The sequence below is a fragment of the Vigna radiata genome, unplaced genomic scaffold (assembly GCF_000741045.1).
Source record: "Vigna radiata var. radiata cultivar VC1973A unplaced genomic scaffold, Vradiata_ver6 scaffold_149, whole genome shotgun sequence".
NCBI lineage: Eukaryota > Viridiplantae > Streptophyta > Magnoliopsida > Fabales > Fabaceae > Vigna > Vigna radiata.
The window spans coordinates 209,881-224,314 of record NW_014542731.1 but is presented as its reverse complement, the minus strand read 5'-3'; the positions used below and the strand labels follow the sequence as shown (position 1 = coordinate 224,314).

General features: G+C 33.0%; 1 protein-coding gene across 1 annotated transcript; it reads right to left on the bottom strand.

Annotated features, from left to right (window-relative positions):
* Positions 1–8,210: 8,210 nt before the first annotated feature.
* LOC106780631 lies at positions 8,211–9,336 on the bottom strand. Its single transcript, XM_014668926.2, has 3 exons — positions 9,167–9,336; positions 9,019–9,063; positions 8,211–8,800 (listed from the first exon to the last, which is right to left on the bottom strand). Exons 1-3 carry the CDS (start codon positions 9,317–9,319, stop codon positions 8,432–8,434), a joined length of 567 nt encoding a protein of 188 aa, XP_014524412.2. The 5' UTR covers positions 9,320–9,336; the 3' UTR covers positions 8,211–8,431.
* Between the last annotated feature and the right edge of the window lie 5,098 nt (positions 9,337–14,434).

Genomic DNA, 14,434 nt, shown 5'->3' with positions numbered 1-14,434 from the left:
ATATATATATATATATATATATATATATATATATATATATATATATATCTTTTGATGAAATATTCCCACGGTAAAAATCATATGCTATAGAATAACTAATAAAAGTAAAGAATTTGACCCACTTTATGACATTGTAGATGCATTTAACGTCTTTCTTATTTTTAAATTGTTATTCGGCCTTAGAATAACTTACCTCACATAATAACAAACATATCCTACCTAAATTTAAAAGTGGTTGAATAAAATAATAGGAGAGCACGTCTCCTTTCTAACAGTTTCCAGAGAAAATATTCTTTTCTCTTAATAAGGCCACGGTGCATTGTAGGTAATATGCCATATTATTTGTTTATTTTACTTAAAGGATATTCGAAGTTATGAATCACACACGGTATCATAAATCTACAATAGAACCGTATTGCTACACTTAGATGGAAATCAGGCATCCTTTATTCATCCAGAAACATTTACGAGACCAATCATCATTCAGCGCATTATACATACTTTAGATCAAGGTAAATCCTTACTTTCTAATATTAGTAAAAGAAATAGATTAACTCCCCTACCTCAAGTCTAGAAAGCTTTTGCTATCTCTCGTTGCTTTAAGATCCACTGCTACTCCTATTGAAGGATCTATGCCTCTCTTAGATGTTCACAGAGATTTCAGATTATTTTCCTTTCCTCCTAACTTTCTGATTGTTTTTGTTGATTTCATTAAGTTAGAAAGCTGACATTTTATACTTGTTTTCTGCAAGCAACCTAATGGTTTGGACGGTTCTAATCAAAGAAGAACCAAACTCTATAATTTTCATTCCTTGTCTTCGCAACTACTTTCAAATTTTGTGCATGTTTTGTTTCATTCCCTTGTAGCATATAATTTTTTCTTATATGAAGCCAAATTATCACATATGCTAGGGTGGAAAGGAAAAAGAGAAGATTATGTGTTGGGTAAAAGAGAAAATTATACGTCGTGGATGATGAGAATGATAAAGCTACGACATTCTCAACCACAAAATATGAATTATTGATATTTACATGACAAAGACATCTTTCCTAATCCAATGCTATTAATCCAATAATAATAATCATAAAGGTTTCAATTCTCAGGATCATAGATGCACCAAGCTTAATTGACTATTTTTTTTAATTAAAAGGATTAAAATACTAAATAATTCAAAAGAAAACACGTCCAAGACAATTACAACCTTTATTAATTGTACTTAATTTCTTAAAATTTGCTAATGAAATATTTTTTAAATCTACTGTCCACTATCATTCTAAAAGTTACCATTCTTCAATAATTAAAGATATAGCTTATACCAAGAAAATGCTAAAATTTCGTATGCATGGTTTTTATTTATTATTGATATATATCTATATATATTTATAATAAACTTTAATTTAAACTTTAAATTAGTAAATACGATGAAACTATCAATCATAATTTCATCATAGACAGTAGAAATATTAAGTTTCATAAGATTCATCTTTATTTGGGAATAACTTTCTTTGGAGAAAAATAAAATAATTTATTGTATTTATTTCGGGTCTCACAACTGGTACCCATTTAACTTTGGATCCAAGATTGTCAGTCTTTGTCACAATTTGTTTCTTAGGTTTTCATGCATATAGCCCTTTTGGAACAACAACATTTCTGTAATAACAATTTCTAACAGTGTGGCCAACACAATTACAATAGAAACATGCATTTTTAGCAGGTTTACTTAAATCAATAAATTTCTTAGTATTGGTTCTGTTAGATTTAGCTTTGTAACCAATTCCTTGCTTATTAATAGCTCTGCCAGAGGATTTCAAAACAACAATTAAATTGTCTCTACCTTGAGTAAACTTAGGTAGAGTGCTAGTCAAGTAATCTATCTTTTCAATATGTGTAGGACAATGTTTACATGGTTTTTCAACAATAACAATTTAAATTTTAATATACTTAGCAGATTGCAATGCATCATTCAATTCTTTCTCTAATTTTTCATTTTCAGCAACAAGGTTGTTAATTCTATTTTCATAATCTCTCCTTTCAGAGTTTAGTCAATTTACCTTGTACTGTAATCACATTGCTTCAGCATGTAGTTCTTGAAATGTATCTCTTAGCAGATCATACTTGATTTCCACTGGCTCATTTGAGATGTCTGCATCACTATCGTAATCGTCCCACATTACTCTAGTCATATAGCATATGTTTGATTCTTCCTCTTGATTATCATCTTCATCACTTGAGCTTTCAGAATTTGTATTCTCCCAAGCAATGTATGCTCCTTTTTTTTTCATATTTCTGCCTTGAGGAAATCTTTTCTTGCCTTTCAGCTTAGGCTTCAATTCTGGACAGTCAGGCTTGATGTGCCCTTCTTTTCCACATTCATAACACGGGACAATATTTATATATGGATTTTTGTCTGTATATAAGCCGTATGTAACCAAGCATTATATACGGATTTTGGGCTTTATATACGGATTTTGGCTGTATGTAATTTAATTTTTTCTTGTAGTGGATCTTGACCTGCATGGTTAGTCAGTTGACTATCATTATGTATAAGTCGACTAAATTTCCTTACAATCAAGGTCATCAATTCTTTCTCGTCCATGTTTGTTTCTGAATTGTTCTTACTTGTAGCCTTTAGAGCAATGGACTTCTTTTCTTCAATCTCCTCTTCATCCTTTAATCTACCAAGTTCCAATTCGTGTTCACGTAGCTTGCCAAACAAGGTAGCCATGTTCATAGTTGTGAGATCCTTGGATTCAGAGATTGCTGTGACTTTTGGTTGCCAATTTCTGTTCAGACTTTTCAAGATCTTGATGTTGATTTCTTCTTTATCAAAAGCTTTTCCGAGAGCCATGAGATGATTTACAATATGAGTGAATCTTCTTTGTACATCATATATGGTTTCTCCAACCGTCATTCTGAACATCTCGTATTCTTGTATCAGGGAGTTCTTTCTTGCTCTTTTTACTTCATCCATGCCTTCATGAGTTACCTCTAAGACATCCCACATTTCCTTTCCAGTCTTGAATTGTGATATCCTAAAAAATTCGTCAATTGTTAGTGCAGAGGCAATAATATTTCTAGCCTTAACATCACACTGAGCTTTTCTATTTTCATTAACAGTCCATTCAGTAAAAGGTATAATAACAGTTTCTCTATCAACAGTTTTAGTAGGCACATAAGGACCATTCAAGGTTGCATCCCAAATTCCTTTATGGGTTGAATTGGTGAGTTTTCAAAATCAGAGTGTTTAAAAAATCTTTCACACAAAGTTGAAAACTTTACAAGTCTTTCTTGAATTGAATGTAATAAAAATTAACTGCAGTGGAAAATCGTAGTTGACTATGCAAATAGTACAGTTGACTGAATGTAAAAGAGAAGGGATAGAGAAATTCAAACACTGGTTTTTATACTGGTTCGACTAATAATTCCTACATCCAATGTCCTTCCAACCCAAGAAGCAAATGCACTATAGTCAAGGTTTTTACAACAAGGATTTTATAGAAGACCTCCACGTCAAAAATATAAATCTCCTCTTTAACCCTATAACCAAAATATAGTGTTAAGTCCCTGGCAAGTGTACCAGATCGTTATCAAGTAATATAAAATGGGTAAGTCCAAGTATCGTTTCCCAAATGACTCTTAGGCTTTAACTTTCGTGTAACCTAATTGCGTAAGACTTGAGAAGGAATTGATTTTATGTTTCTAAATGCAAAAACAAAAGTAAACATGCAAATGCAGTGAATCAATGGTTGAGGAAAAACTATGGATAATTCATCTTATCGACCCTCGTATATCTACTCTTCTAATTTAATTCGCTTATTTATCATATTGCCATGCAAACTTTCTTGGTCTACCCTTAACCCAATCCTTTGGCGAAAAGAGCCTATTACTAATTACCGTCTTGTTATCCCTAGCCCCCCCTAGTAACTAATAATGCATAATGGACGGAAGCAAAATACAATTGATCGTCCTACCCCTATCCCTAGGCAGTATTAGCATAATCAAGAAATTCCCCCCAGTTCATGACATTATTGTACGTTCCCGTATCAATAAAGACAAACAACATTTACCGAATGAGTTAAACGATAAAAGCATTAAGTACAGGTAAGGAACCCAACAATTGATAAATCAAGCATATGCAAGCATATGAATTAAATAAGAATTTGGATATATGAGAGTTTCAAAAGATTACATTGTTCCCCAAAAACAAAGGGTTTAGTTCACCATTATCATGGTGAAACTAGATGAAATACAACGGAAGAATGAAACAATAAACCGCAAAAACAATATCTGGCTTTGTACTTGTCATTGCATACATTAAACATCCTATTACCCTTGCATATTCCAGTTGTGAAATTGCTTTACCACCATTAGGTAATATTTTTAAACTAGGGTCCATAGGGGTTGAAATAAGAGAGCATTCATAATTGTTAAATTTCTTGAGTACTTTCTCAATGTAATGAGATTGAGACAAAATTAATTTCTGAAATTCTCTCTTAATCTTTATACCTAGTATAACATTTGTTTCGCCCATATCCTTCATAGAGAAATAAGATGATAGAAATGTTAAAATAAAGGATTAGACATACCGTTCAGAATATGACCACGATAGACATAATAATCATTCTCCCATCTGTTCCTTTTTCGTTGTTCCTCCAATGTCTCAGTTTCGCTTTCTTTGGCTTGGGGAGAACTTATAACATATGCCATGTTTAGAGTCGAGAGAAGAAAATGCATCTTCTTTTTCCATCATCGGAAGCCAATGCCTTCAAACTTGTCTAATTTGTGAAAGTTTGCAGACATCTCACGAATTGTTGTCATCTTAGAGAATATATTGCTTTTAGACTGTTGGAACAATTTTCCAATGACTTAGGGAAACAAGATGAACAACAATGTAGACTTGATATATTCTTCTAGGCGTGAATACACACTTTCCTAAAAGCTATATTTTATCCCTTATAAGAGTGAAGGGGATCACAAAATCCACTTTTGAGATACAAAGAAGAAACACAATGATGATACCCACTCTTAGTATTAAAGTTAAACAAGAATATGATTCTCAGGAATTGATTTGTGTTTTAAGTGAATGACCGAATATAGAGAAAAAGTCTTTAAAGTCTCTCCTTTCAATAGAGCACATGATCCCTTTATATAGATGTTGATCAGGCATCTTTCAAATCTAAGAGATACCAGATTTTGATTAGTTACATTTATTCATGAATGATTGTAACTTTCATGAATGGTAACTCTTCATGAATAATTGTAACTCTTCATAAATAATTGTAACTCTTCATGAATTTGAAAATTGTCTCTAATACTCTTAAATTTCAACGGGTAGTGCACATGTACCCATGTGGTTTGTAATTATGCTACCTTACTGGCTAATTCACATATACTATGGGTTGTAATTTTGTGCTATCTTAGCGGGTAGTGCACATGTTCCTCTATGGGTTGTAGTTTTGTGCTACATTGACGAGTAGAGCATTTTTACCTTTGTGGGTTTTATTTTTGAGCTACCTCGATGGATAGTTTTAAGGTTGTTGATGACTAAGTTGAACACCACATCTAGGTTTTTGTATAAAGTTGGGTAATTATAGATTCTGGTGTTTGCTTTCCTCTTGTATGGCTTCATATAGACAAACAATGTCTTTGAACTTGGCCTCATAGAACTTTCTATTATTTTGATTCTGATAAGGATTATATTGCCTTGTCTTAGTTCTAAATGTTGTGTACAAAAGAGATGAGATAAAATTTTATAAAATGAAACTATGATGACTAAACAAATATGAACGCTAAGTATATTCTTATTGCAAACTATATGTTGCAAAAAATTATTATAGTAAAGTTTATATTTAATTGTTGGGCCATCATACATACAATATACAGTTTGAATATGTGATATAAAATCCTTTATTCGATTTAAGCTTTTTACAAAGAAATTTAGGCAACATACCATATGTTTTGTTAGATCGATATTTCTTATCTAAACAAAAGTAAATTAATATCTCTACGCGAAAGCTAGTGTTGAGACAAAATCGTCTAGAGAAACTAGACTGTCTAGTAACTCATGTTTTTAAGTTTAACATATAATACTTAACGAAATATTGTTTATTGAATGAAGCGTTTAAAGAATGTGTTTACTAAGGATAATGTTGAAATATGTAAGAAAACTATCCATGACGTATCCATATATGGAGTACTATAAATGTTGGAAATAATGTTTGATAAAAAGTGCCTCTAAGACAAAAAGTATTAAACGTTATATATTTTATTATAAAAAGATTTACTACTTAAAAGAACAAACTTATGCTAAATGCTTAGTACAATGAGACATGCCTAAATGATATCTAATGTTAGAACATTAAATGTATGTATGTATTGTATCTCTATGTCTATTGTGCTTTTTTCTTTTTATCTATGCAAATAATGACGATACAAAGCGTTATTCAAAAGCTTTGCACAAGCTTAGAAAGACATTAAGAGATCGGAAGACTTTTTAGGAATTTCCTTAAAGCTTTATGATTTGTCCAAGCCGTATAAAATATCACTACAAAAGGCAATGCTGCTCTTCCCAAGACACGAAATAGTACATATCTTCGTACATAAGGTCACTTAATCTCAAGGAGGTCAACTCTCTAAGTAACAAATTTTTATCGAAGATGATTAAAAAGGAGGACTCGTTGAATAGAAGAGGATGAACAATTCTTTGAATCCTTACGCTGTTATTCTTCTTCTAAGCTTATATCGTCTAAGTCTTTCTTTGAAGAAGAAAAATATTTTCAAAGTCTTCAAATTTCATTGTATTGAATATATTTTCTCTTTGAGAGTTATTTGAATTTGTACTTGTATTAAAAAAACAATTTGATTGTGTTTGTAAATTCAAAAGTGAATCAAAATATTTGTTTGTTTGGTTCAAGTGAACTAAACGGTCTAGTCAGACTGATGTGTGTTAAACCAAGAGTGGTTGATAATACTTGTTAAAGCCAAGAACGATTTATAATACTTGTGCTATATATTTTAGAAACAATGTAAATGGATCATTTATATTTCTTGGTTTATTTTACTAAATTTCGGAATTTTATAATTGGATTATATTTTTAGTAAAGTTAGGACTTCATTTTAATTTCACACGTTTCAAATGTCAGAGACTTTAGTTAATACCGTTTTTAACATTAAAAAGATTTTGAAATATCTTACTTTTAAATATGATTCGTGAAACCGTAAATTGGGACGTTACAATATGAATCGAGATGAAGATATAAGAATGTGGACGTAGTAGATGATGAACAAAACAAAGATAAAAGAGATAAGTGTGGATAAAAACAATAACTTTCAATGAAAAGGAGATGACTATGGATGAAAAATATGAGCTAAATAAAGAAATCTATAAATATGAATGAATATAGAAAATGAGAAGAAAATTATGAAAGGGGAGATTTGACATGTTTAAATATGAAATTTTAGATTAAAAATAATCTGATTCATATTAAATGTAATAAAAATAAATAAATTTATATAAAAAAAAACAATTGTTTTAACCAACTGCCATAATTTGGTGATTATATTAACTATGATGTAATATTTTTGTGATATATAATAATTGTAGTTTTTACTTGTTTAAATAATATAAATGAAAAAAGAAATAAACAATTATAATACATTAAGGAAATGAGTATAAATGAAAAAGATGAATGTGGATGAAATATATAAGTATGAATGATATCATGATATAAGAATGTGGCATAGTAGATAATGAATTAAATGTAAATGAAGGAGAAATGTATGGATGAAAAAGATAAGTTTCAATGAATATGGATGAAAAATATAATGTTAAGTAAATTTATGAACGTGAATGTAACGAGATTTATACAGAAATGAAAAAGAAAAATTATGAGTGGAACTTAGATTAAAAGTAATGTACATATTCAATTGAAGAATATAAATAAATTTAAATATATAATTTAGTGAGAGTAGCTAACTTAAATAGATATATATACTATTAAGAAAAAATATTAACATCCACTAAACCAACCGTAGCTAGTTTTATTTCTTACCACTGAATGACTAAGAATTTTTCCGACTGTGGTTATTGAATAATCCAGATAGTAAAAGAAACTATCAAAGTTTACGGAGACGGAGACCAGGGTGCAGAGACGAGCAACTTTCATACACAGAAGATTATAGGTATTTGTAATATGTAGAAATTTGTGAATGAATTGAAATACTTGCATACTATTTTCACTTCTAAGCTTTAGTATAAAATATGGAATATGGAAAGCAAATAAAATGGCAGTGAGAGGCTAACAGTTCAAAGGGAAAACACTTGTCTTTTTGGTGAGACACGTTCAGAATATCCTGACATTGGAACTCATGCGTATCCATTCTCCTATTTAACATTTTACTCATATCTACAGACCAATTTCATTCATTGACTCAGCAGGAAGCGAGAGAAGCGGAATCTAAAGTTGAGGCAACCTTACTCCTCTTACGCTTTGGCATCATTTTTGTCGGTTTCAGGCTTCTCCGGGAATCTTCAGGTATTAAGTCACGGATTTTGTCCATTCTCTTTGACTGGCTCGTGACACGGAAGCTCTCATCAGATGAAGCAGGCAACACGTTCTTTCCTTCGGAGAAACTGATTCTCTCGACGGAGGTTCCGCAGCACTCTTGCCATTTGAGCTCTGCCAAATCCGCTAACACGTCCTCCAGTGCCACCGCCGCAAACGGCGACACGCTGTCACGCAGGGTCGAACGCGGCACATCTACAAGATCCAGCGACTCCACCGCCTCCATCAGCACTTTCTGCACACGGATTCGAGATAGGTTTTTTCAATTTCTCAAAACGAAAACCTAAAGTACCAAGGCAATCTAGAACTTCTAATCTTAAAGCGCGTTGAATTTAAAAGAAATCAAGGAATAAAAAATTAAGGAGAAAACGGTGAAAGTAGGCAACGTTTTCCCTCAAAATTTTGTTACTAACCAAAAGGAAACTTAAGATATAGCTTGAGGGAGAAAAGAACCTTGGGAGCGTGGTGGATTTTCTTGAAGCCGTGAATGCGGATGACCTGTGACAGTAGGAACAAGAAAAGTTAACGATGAAATGCAGAGTATCGACAAAAAAATTGACAATGAAATTGAGAATTGAAAAACGCACAGAATGAATGGAACCTGGTTAAGTTGATTGATTGTTAGGTGAAGCGTTTGGCGAGAATGAAGGAGATGGAGATAATCGTCCAGCCATAGTTTGTCTTTCTTCGAAGGCCGTTTCTTCATGGAGCTTCCTTGCGATTGCGGAATCGCTGATGGTAATTCTTTTTCCATTCTTTATAAACAGAATGACAGAGGAAAGCGTCTCCTTTTATACCACGATTGCACGCGCGTTAGTTAGTGTTAGTTACAATTACACTTATTAAATTAAATGAATTTTGACACCATATTTTTTACACTATTTGGCACCATATTTTTTACACTATTTTGACACTGGCACGTGTCGTTACGACATTGACTGTCATTTAAAAAAAAAATTGAAAATCTAATCTTAGAATGGTTGGGGGATTTTGAATTTGAGGTTTCCCTTTTTACCCTCATCCCTGTTTCATCAGATTTAGCCATTCCTTCTTGTTTTTTCTCATTTCTCCATCGTCGGTCTCACTATCCTCGCCCCTTCCTCCCTTTCGTTTCGACGGTAGATCTCGTTGGCTATCTTGGACGGTTCCGTTGTTGCACTATTCTCGCGGTTTTGTGTTTGTGGTGTTGTGTGTGTCTTCAAGGAGCCATGGATGCTTCCACTCAGCACGGTCTTTCGACGAGCAAGGTAAGTTTGTTGTTCCTTAGGTCCGTTTTGTTTGTGGGTATTTGGTGATTCTTTCCTCCCTTGGTCAATTTTGTTTTTGGGTATTTCATCGTTCGTTTTGGGTTCCTTCAAGTAATAAAGTAAATTTGTTCTTCTTAGTCCGTTTGTCTTGAGGGAAAAATGACCTTTCCGTTTTTGGGTATTTCGTTGTTAAAGTTCTTTTTGTTTTAGGGTTTTGAATTTTTTGGTAGTTTCGTTTGTGGTTGATGCAGTTGACGGTTCGACACTCGTTTTCCACAAACTATATTTCAACTTTGAACAAGCAATTGATGTTGGTGCAATCAATGATGACAAGGATGAGCAACCAAGCCACAAAATGAAAGGTGAGAAACCAAATTCAGCAAAGAAGCTATTGAAATGAAATCTGAAACAGAGTGTCATGCGTACCATGGAGCATCAACAAAATCTAGTTGCAGAGCTTAAAAGGGAGGTTCTTTTATTGGAGCAAGAGGTTGCTTATGAGAAAACTAGACGAAGAAAACCAGAGGACGGTGGACATAGTGTGCCACGTGAAGAACCTTCCATCTCCTCGGGAGGCATCTCCATGGGAGGCATCTCCCCAAGAGGCATGTCCACTGATCCAGCTCCAATGAAGACTTTTGCGAGGATGAGGTCACGAAAGCGTTTCAAGAGCAGAGCTCTTAGGACTTCTTTTACTGGATCTCTTAGAATAAAAAATGTGTGACATTAATAAATGTTTGTTGAGTGATTTTAATGTAAAATTAGTCTAGTTGTTATTGTTCACAGATGTTTTGTTATTTCAAATGTAATGACTGTTACAGTGAACATATATTGTTATGTTACAATTGAATTGATGTTGTTGAATTAATGTTGTTGGCATTGCGAATTAATGTTACCATTGAATTGTTAAATATTAAAGTTTACATGTATTTTTAGTGTTGATAAATTTAATGGACAAAAGAAACAATGCATGTGGACATAGGATCCACTTAAGTTACTCAAATCATTAACATGGATCAATTCCTTCATCCTTGGGTGCCCAAACATGACCTCCAACACTCTCAACACAGCTTAGCAACAATTTCCACAAACATGCATTGAACTCATGGGAAAAAATCACATATATCATATTTGGTCCCCTATGTTATAAAAACTGGCTCCTTCAATTCAACTTTCTGTACAAATTCTCTATTTCACTCGCGTAAACGTTTACAGTGGTCTGTAAACGTTTACCAGTGCCTTTTTTCAACCATAACTCAAACCACTCCACTTAAGTTGCTCAAATCACTAACATGGCTCAATTCCTTGATCCTTGGGTGCCCAAACATGACCTCTAACACTCTCAACAAAGTTTACCAAACATTTCCACCATCATGGATCATTTCTTTCATCCTTGGGTGCCCAAACATGACCTCCGACACTCTCAACACAGTTTAGCAACAATTTCCACCAACATGCATTGAACTCATGGGAAAAAATCACATATATCATATTTGGTCCCCTGTGTTATAAAAACTGGCTCCTTCAGTTCAACTTTCTGTACAAATTCTCTATTTCACTTGTGTAAACGTTTACAGTGGCTTGTAAACGTTTACCAGTGTGTTTCTTCAACCATAACTCAAACCAATCCACTTAAGTTGCTCAAATCATTAACATGGATCAATTCCTAAATCCTTGGGTGTCCAAACATGACCTCCAAAACTCTCAACACAGTTTATCAACAATTTGCACCAACATGCATTGGACTTATGGGAAAAAATCACAGATATCATATTTAGTCCCCTGTGTTATAAAAACCGGATCCTTCAATTCAACTTTCTGTACAAATTCTCTATTTCATTTGCGTAAACTTTTATAGTGGCTTGTAAATGTTTACCAGTGCCTTTTTACAACCATAACTCACACCACTCAACTTAAGTTGCTCAAATCACTAACATGGCTCAATTCCTTGAGCCTTGGGTGCCCAAACATGACCTCCAACACTCTCAACAAAGTTTACCAAACATTTCCACCAACATGGATCATTTCCTTCATCCTTGGGTTCCCAAACATGACCTCCAACACTCTTAACACAGTTTAGCAACAATTTCCACCAACATGCATTGAAATCATGGGAAAAAAATCACATATATCATATTTGGTCCCCTGTGTTATAAAAACTAGCTCCTTCAGTTCAACTTTCTGTACAAATTCTCTATTTCACACGCGTAAACGTTTACTGTGGCCTATAAACGTTTACAAGTGCTTTTTTTTCAACCACAACTCAAACCAATCCACTTAAGTTGCTCAAATCATTAACATGGATCAATTCCTACATCCTTGGGTGTCCAAACATGACCTCCAACACTCTCAACACAGTTTAGCAACAATTTCCACCAACATGCATTGGACTTATGGGAAAAAATCACAGATATCATATTTGGTCCCTTATGTTATAAAAACTGGCTCCTTCAGTTCAACTTTCTGTACAAATTCTCTATTTCATTCACGTAAACATTTAGAGTGGCCTGTAAACGTTTACCAGTGCCTTTTTTCAACCATAACTCAAACCACTCAACTTAAGCTGCTCAAATCACTAACATGGATCAATTCTTTGATCCTTGGGTGCCCAAACATGACCTCCAACACTCTCAACAAAGTTTACCAACAATTTCCACCAACATGGATCAATTCCTTCATCCTTGGCTGCCCAAACATGACCTCCAACACTCTCAACACATTTTACCAACAATTTCCACCAACATGCATTGAACTCAGGGAAAAAAATCACATATATCATATTTGGTCCCTTGTGTTAAGAAAACTGGCTCCTTCAGTTCAACTTTTTGTACAAATTCTCTATTTCACTCGCGTAAACGTTTACAGTGGGCTGTAAACGTTTACCAATACCCTTTTTCAACTTCAACTCAAACNAATCCACTTAAGTTGCTCAATATGATCAATATACAAACAAGAATTGACTTTGGTATACATTTGAGATAAATAAATAGACANTGGAGATAATATTGAATGGATATAAATCGTATGAGATTCAAATAAGAATTCGTATACATTTATCATTGCTTGTAACAATCATTACTTATTACAATGTAATATGAATACATATATCATTGTTGGTTTAAATACTTGTAGAATTTGTACATATCCATCCAATTCTACAACAACCCATATTCATCTAGTGCTTCGATTATTCTAATGTTCTCGTTGTCTAGGATCCAGTACTTTACATAGTTCTTTCTAATTTGACGCAACTCCTCCTGAAACAAGGTATATTTAACTTTAGATATAATTAACAAAATCATCAAATATTGTTAACAATGAAATCGATACTTACATTCGTGTACTCTGGCATGCTCTTCCCGTTGTATTGATAACAAAATATAACATATATCACTATTTTAAATTACATAATGTGAAAATTAATAATCACTTACAGATCTTAAAGCTTTCATCCAGATTTGGATGTAAACTAATGGTTTCTTCAGCACCAAAGACACTGAGTCTTCTAAGTTGATATTCCAACATATTTCGACCTATCATGCTCTGCATAGATATTTCAACATGAGTAAGCAGAAAAATTGTCATAAACACAAATACTTACATTTAGTTAAGTGAATCAACCAACCTGAGTTACATTTGTACGGTCTAGACAATCAATACAATTGGTCCTAACAACTCCAAGTTGTTCCTTCATTTTCTCTCCCTTTTCATTCAGTAGAAGATATCTATAATTTCAAAATAAAAATTCAACCCAGGGTCAAATTTGTATTTCTAAATGTATCAGTTAGAACTAAACACAAAAAGGAGCTTCATATATAGTAATATAAACTGTTGGTATTTTTCCAAATATAAGTAGTCCATAAAAAGTTCCCTACATGAAACTAGTCAATGTAAAAAGCATGAATCAAAGATCTATATTTTCTTTTTTCTTTGATAATATTTTACAAAGTATATAACAATATTACATAACAAGGCTGCTAGCCTAACTATAAGAAGATTCACAAAAAGAAATTCACATTTTACCCTCTAACAGCACAAATATAGTCCCATTTGCTCATTCTTCTCATTTCATCCATGTCCTTGGAATAACATCTCACCTACGATAAATAGTATACATTATGAGAAGGAATTCAACTAATTAATAACAATTGAATCAAAATCTGCAACAAATTTATATTTATGAGATTCATAAATGTATCTATAATGAATGATAGATACATGAAAATTGGTTAATGCTTTTAAAGTAGAGGAACATCTAGACAACCCATACCTAAACCGGTAGCCATATATACATCTAAAGTAGTAAAAGGAACAAGTTGTTGACTAACCCTAAAACTCACATCACACCCAACACACCTTTTAATCATACGCTTCAACAATTTCAAATTCACTTGCACAGGTTTTAAAATTTGTACGCATCAGTGAAATGGTGTCATCCTAATGCGTTCTCCATGAGACTTTTTCAATAAACTATTCATTTCAATAAGGGTTGTCGATTGCATCGAGACACGNAGGTGCCACTACAAATCATTAAAAAAAATCATAAATACAATAAACCAAAACATCACCCACACCAAAAATACAGAAAATTTACATTCAATCTTACACTTGGTTTTCGNGAT

Excerpts from the sequence above, each read along its gene's own strand:
- LOC106780631 (XM_014668926.2), bottom strand. The coding sequence starts at position 9,319 with ATGGAAAAAGAATTACCATCAGCGATTCCGCAATCGCAAGGAAGCTCC. Across the intron at positions 9,064-9,166 it reads CAATCAATCAACTTAACCAG|GTCATCCGCATTCACGGCTT; the intron begins GTTCCATTCATT and ends CTACTGTCACAG. Across the intron at positions 8,801-9,018 it reads AAATCCACCACGCTCCCAAG|AAAGTGCTGATGGAGGCGGT; the intron begins GTTCTTTTCTCC and ends ATCCGTGTGCAG.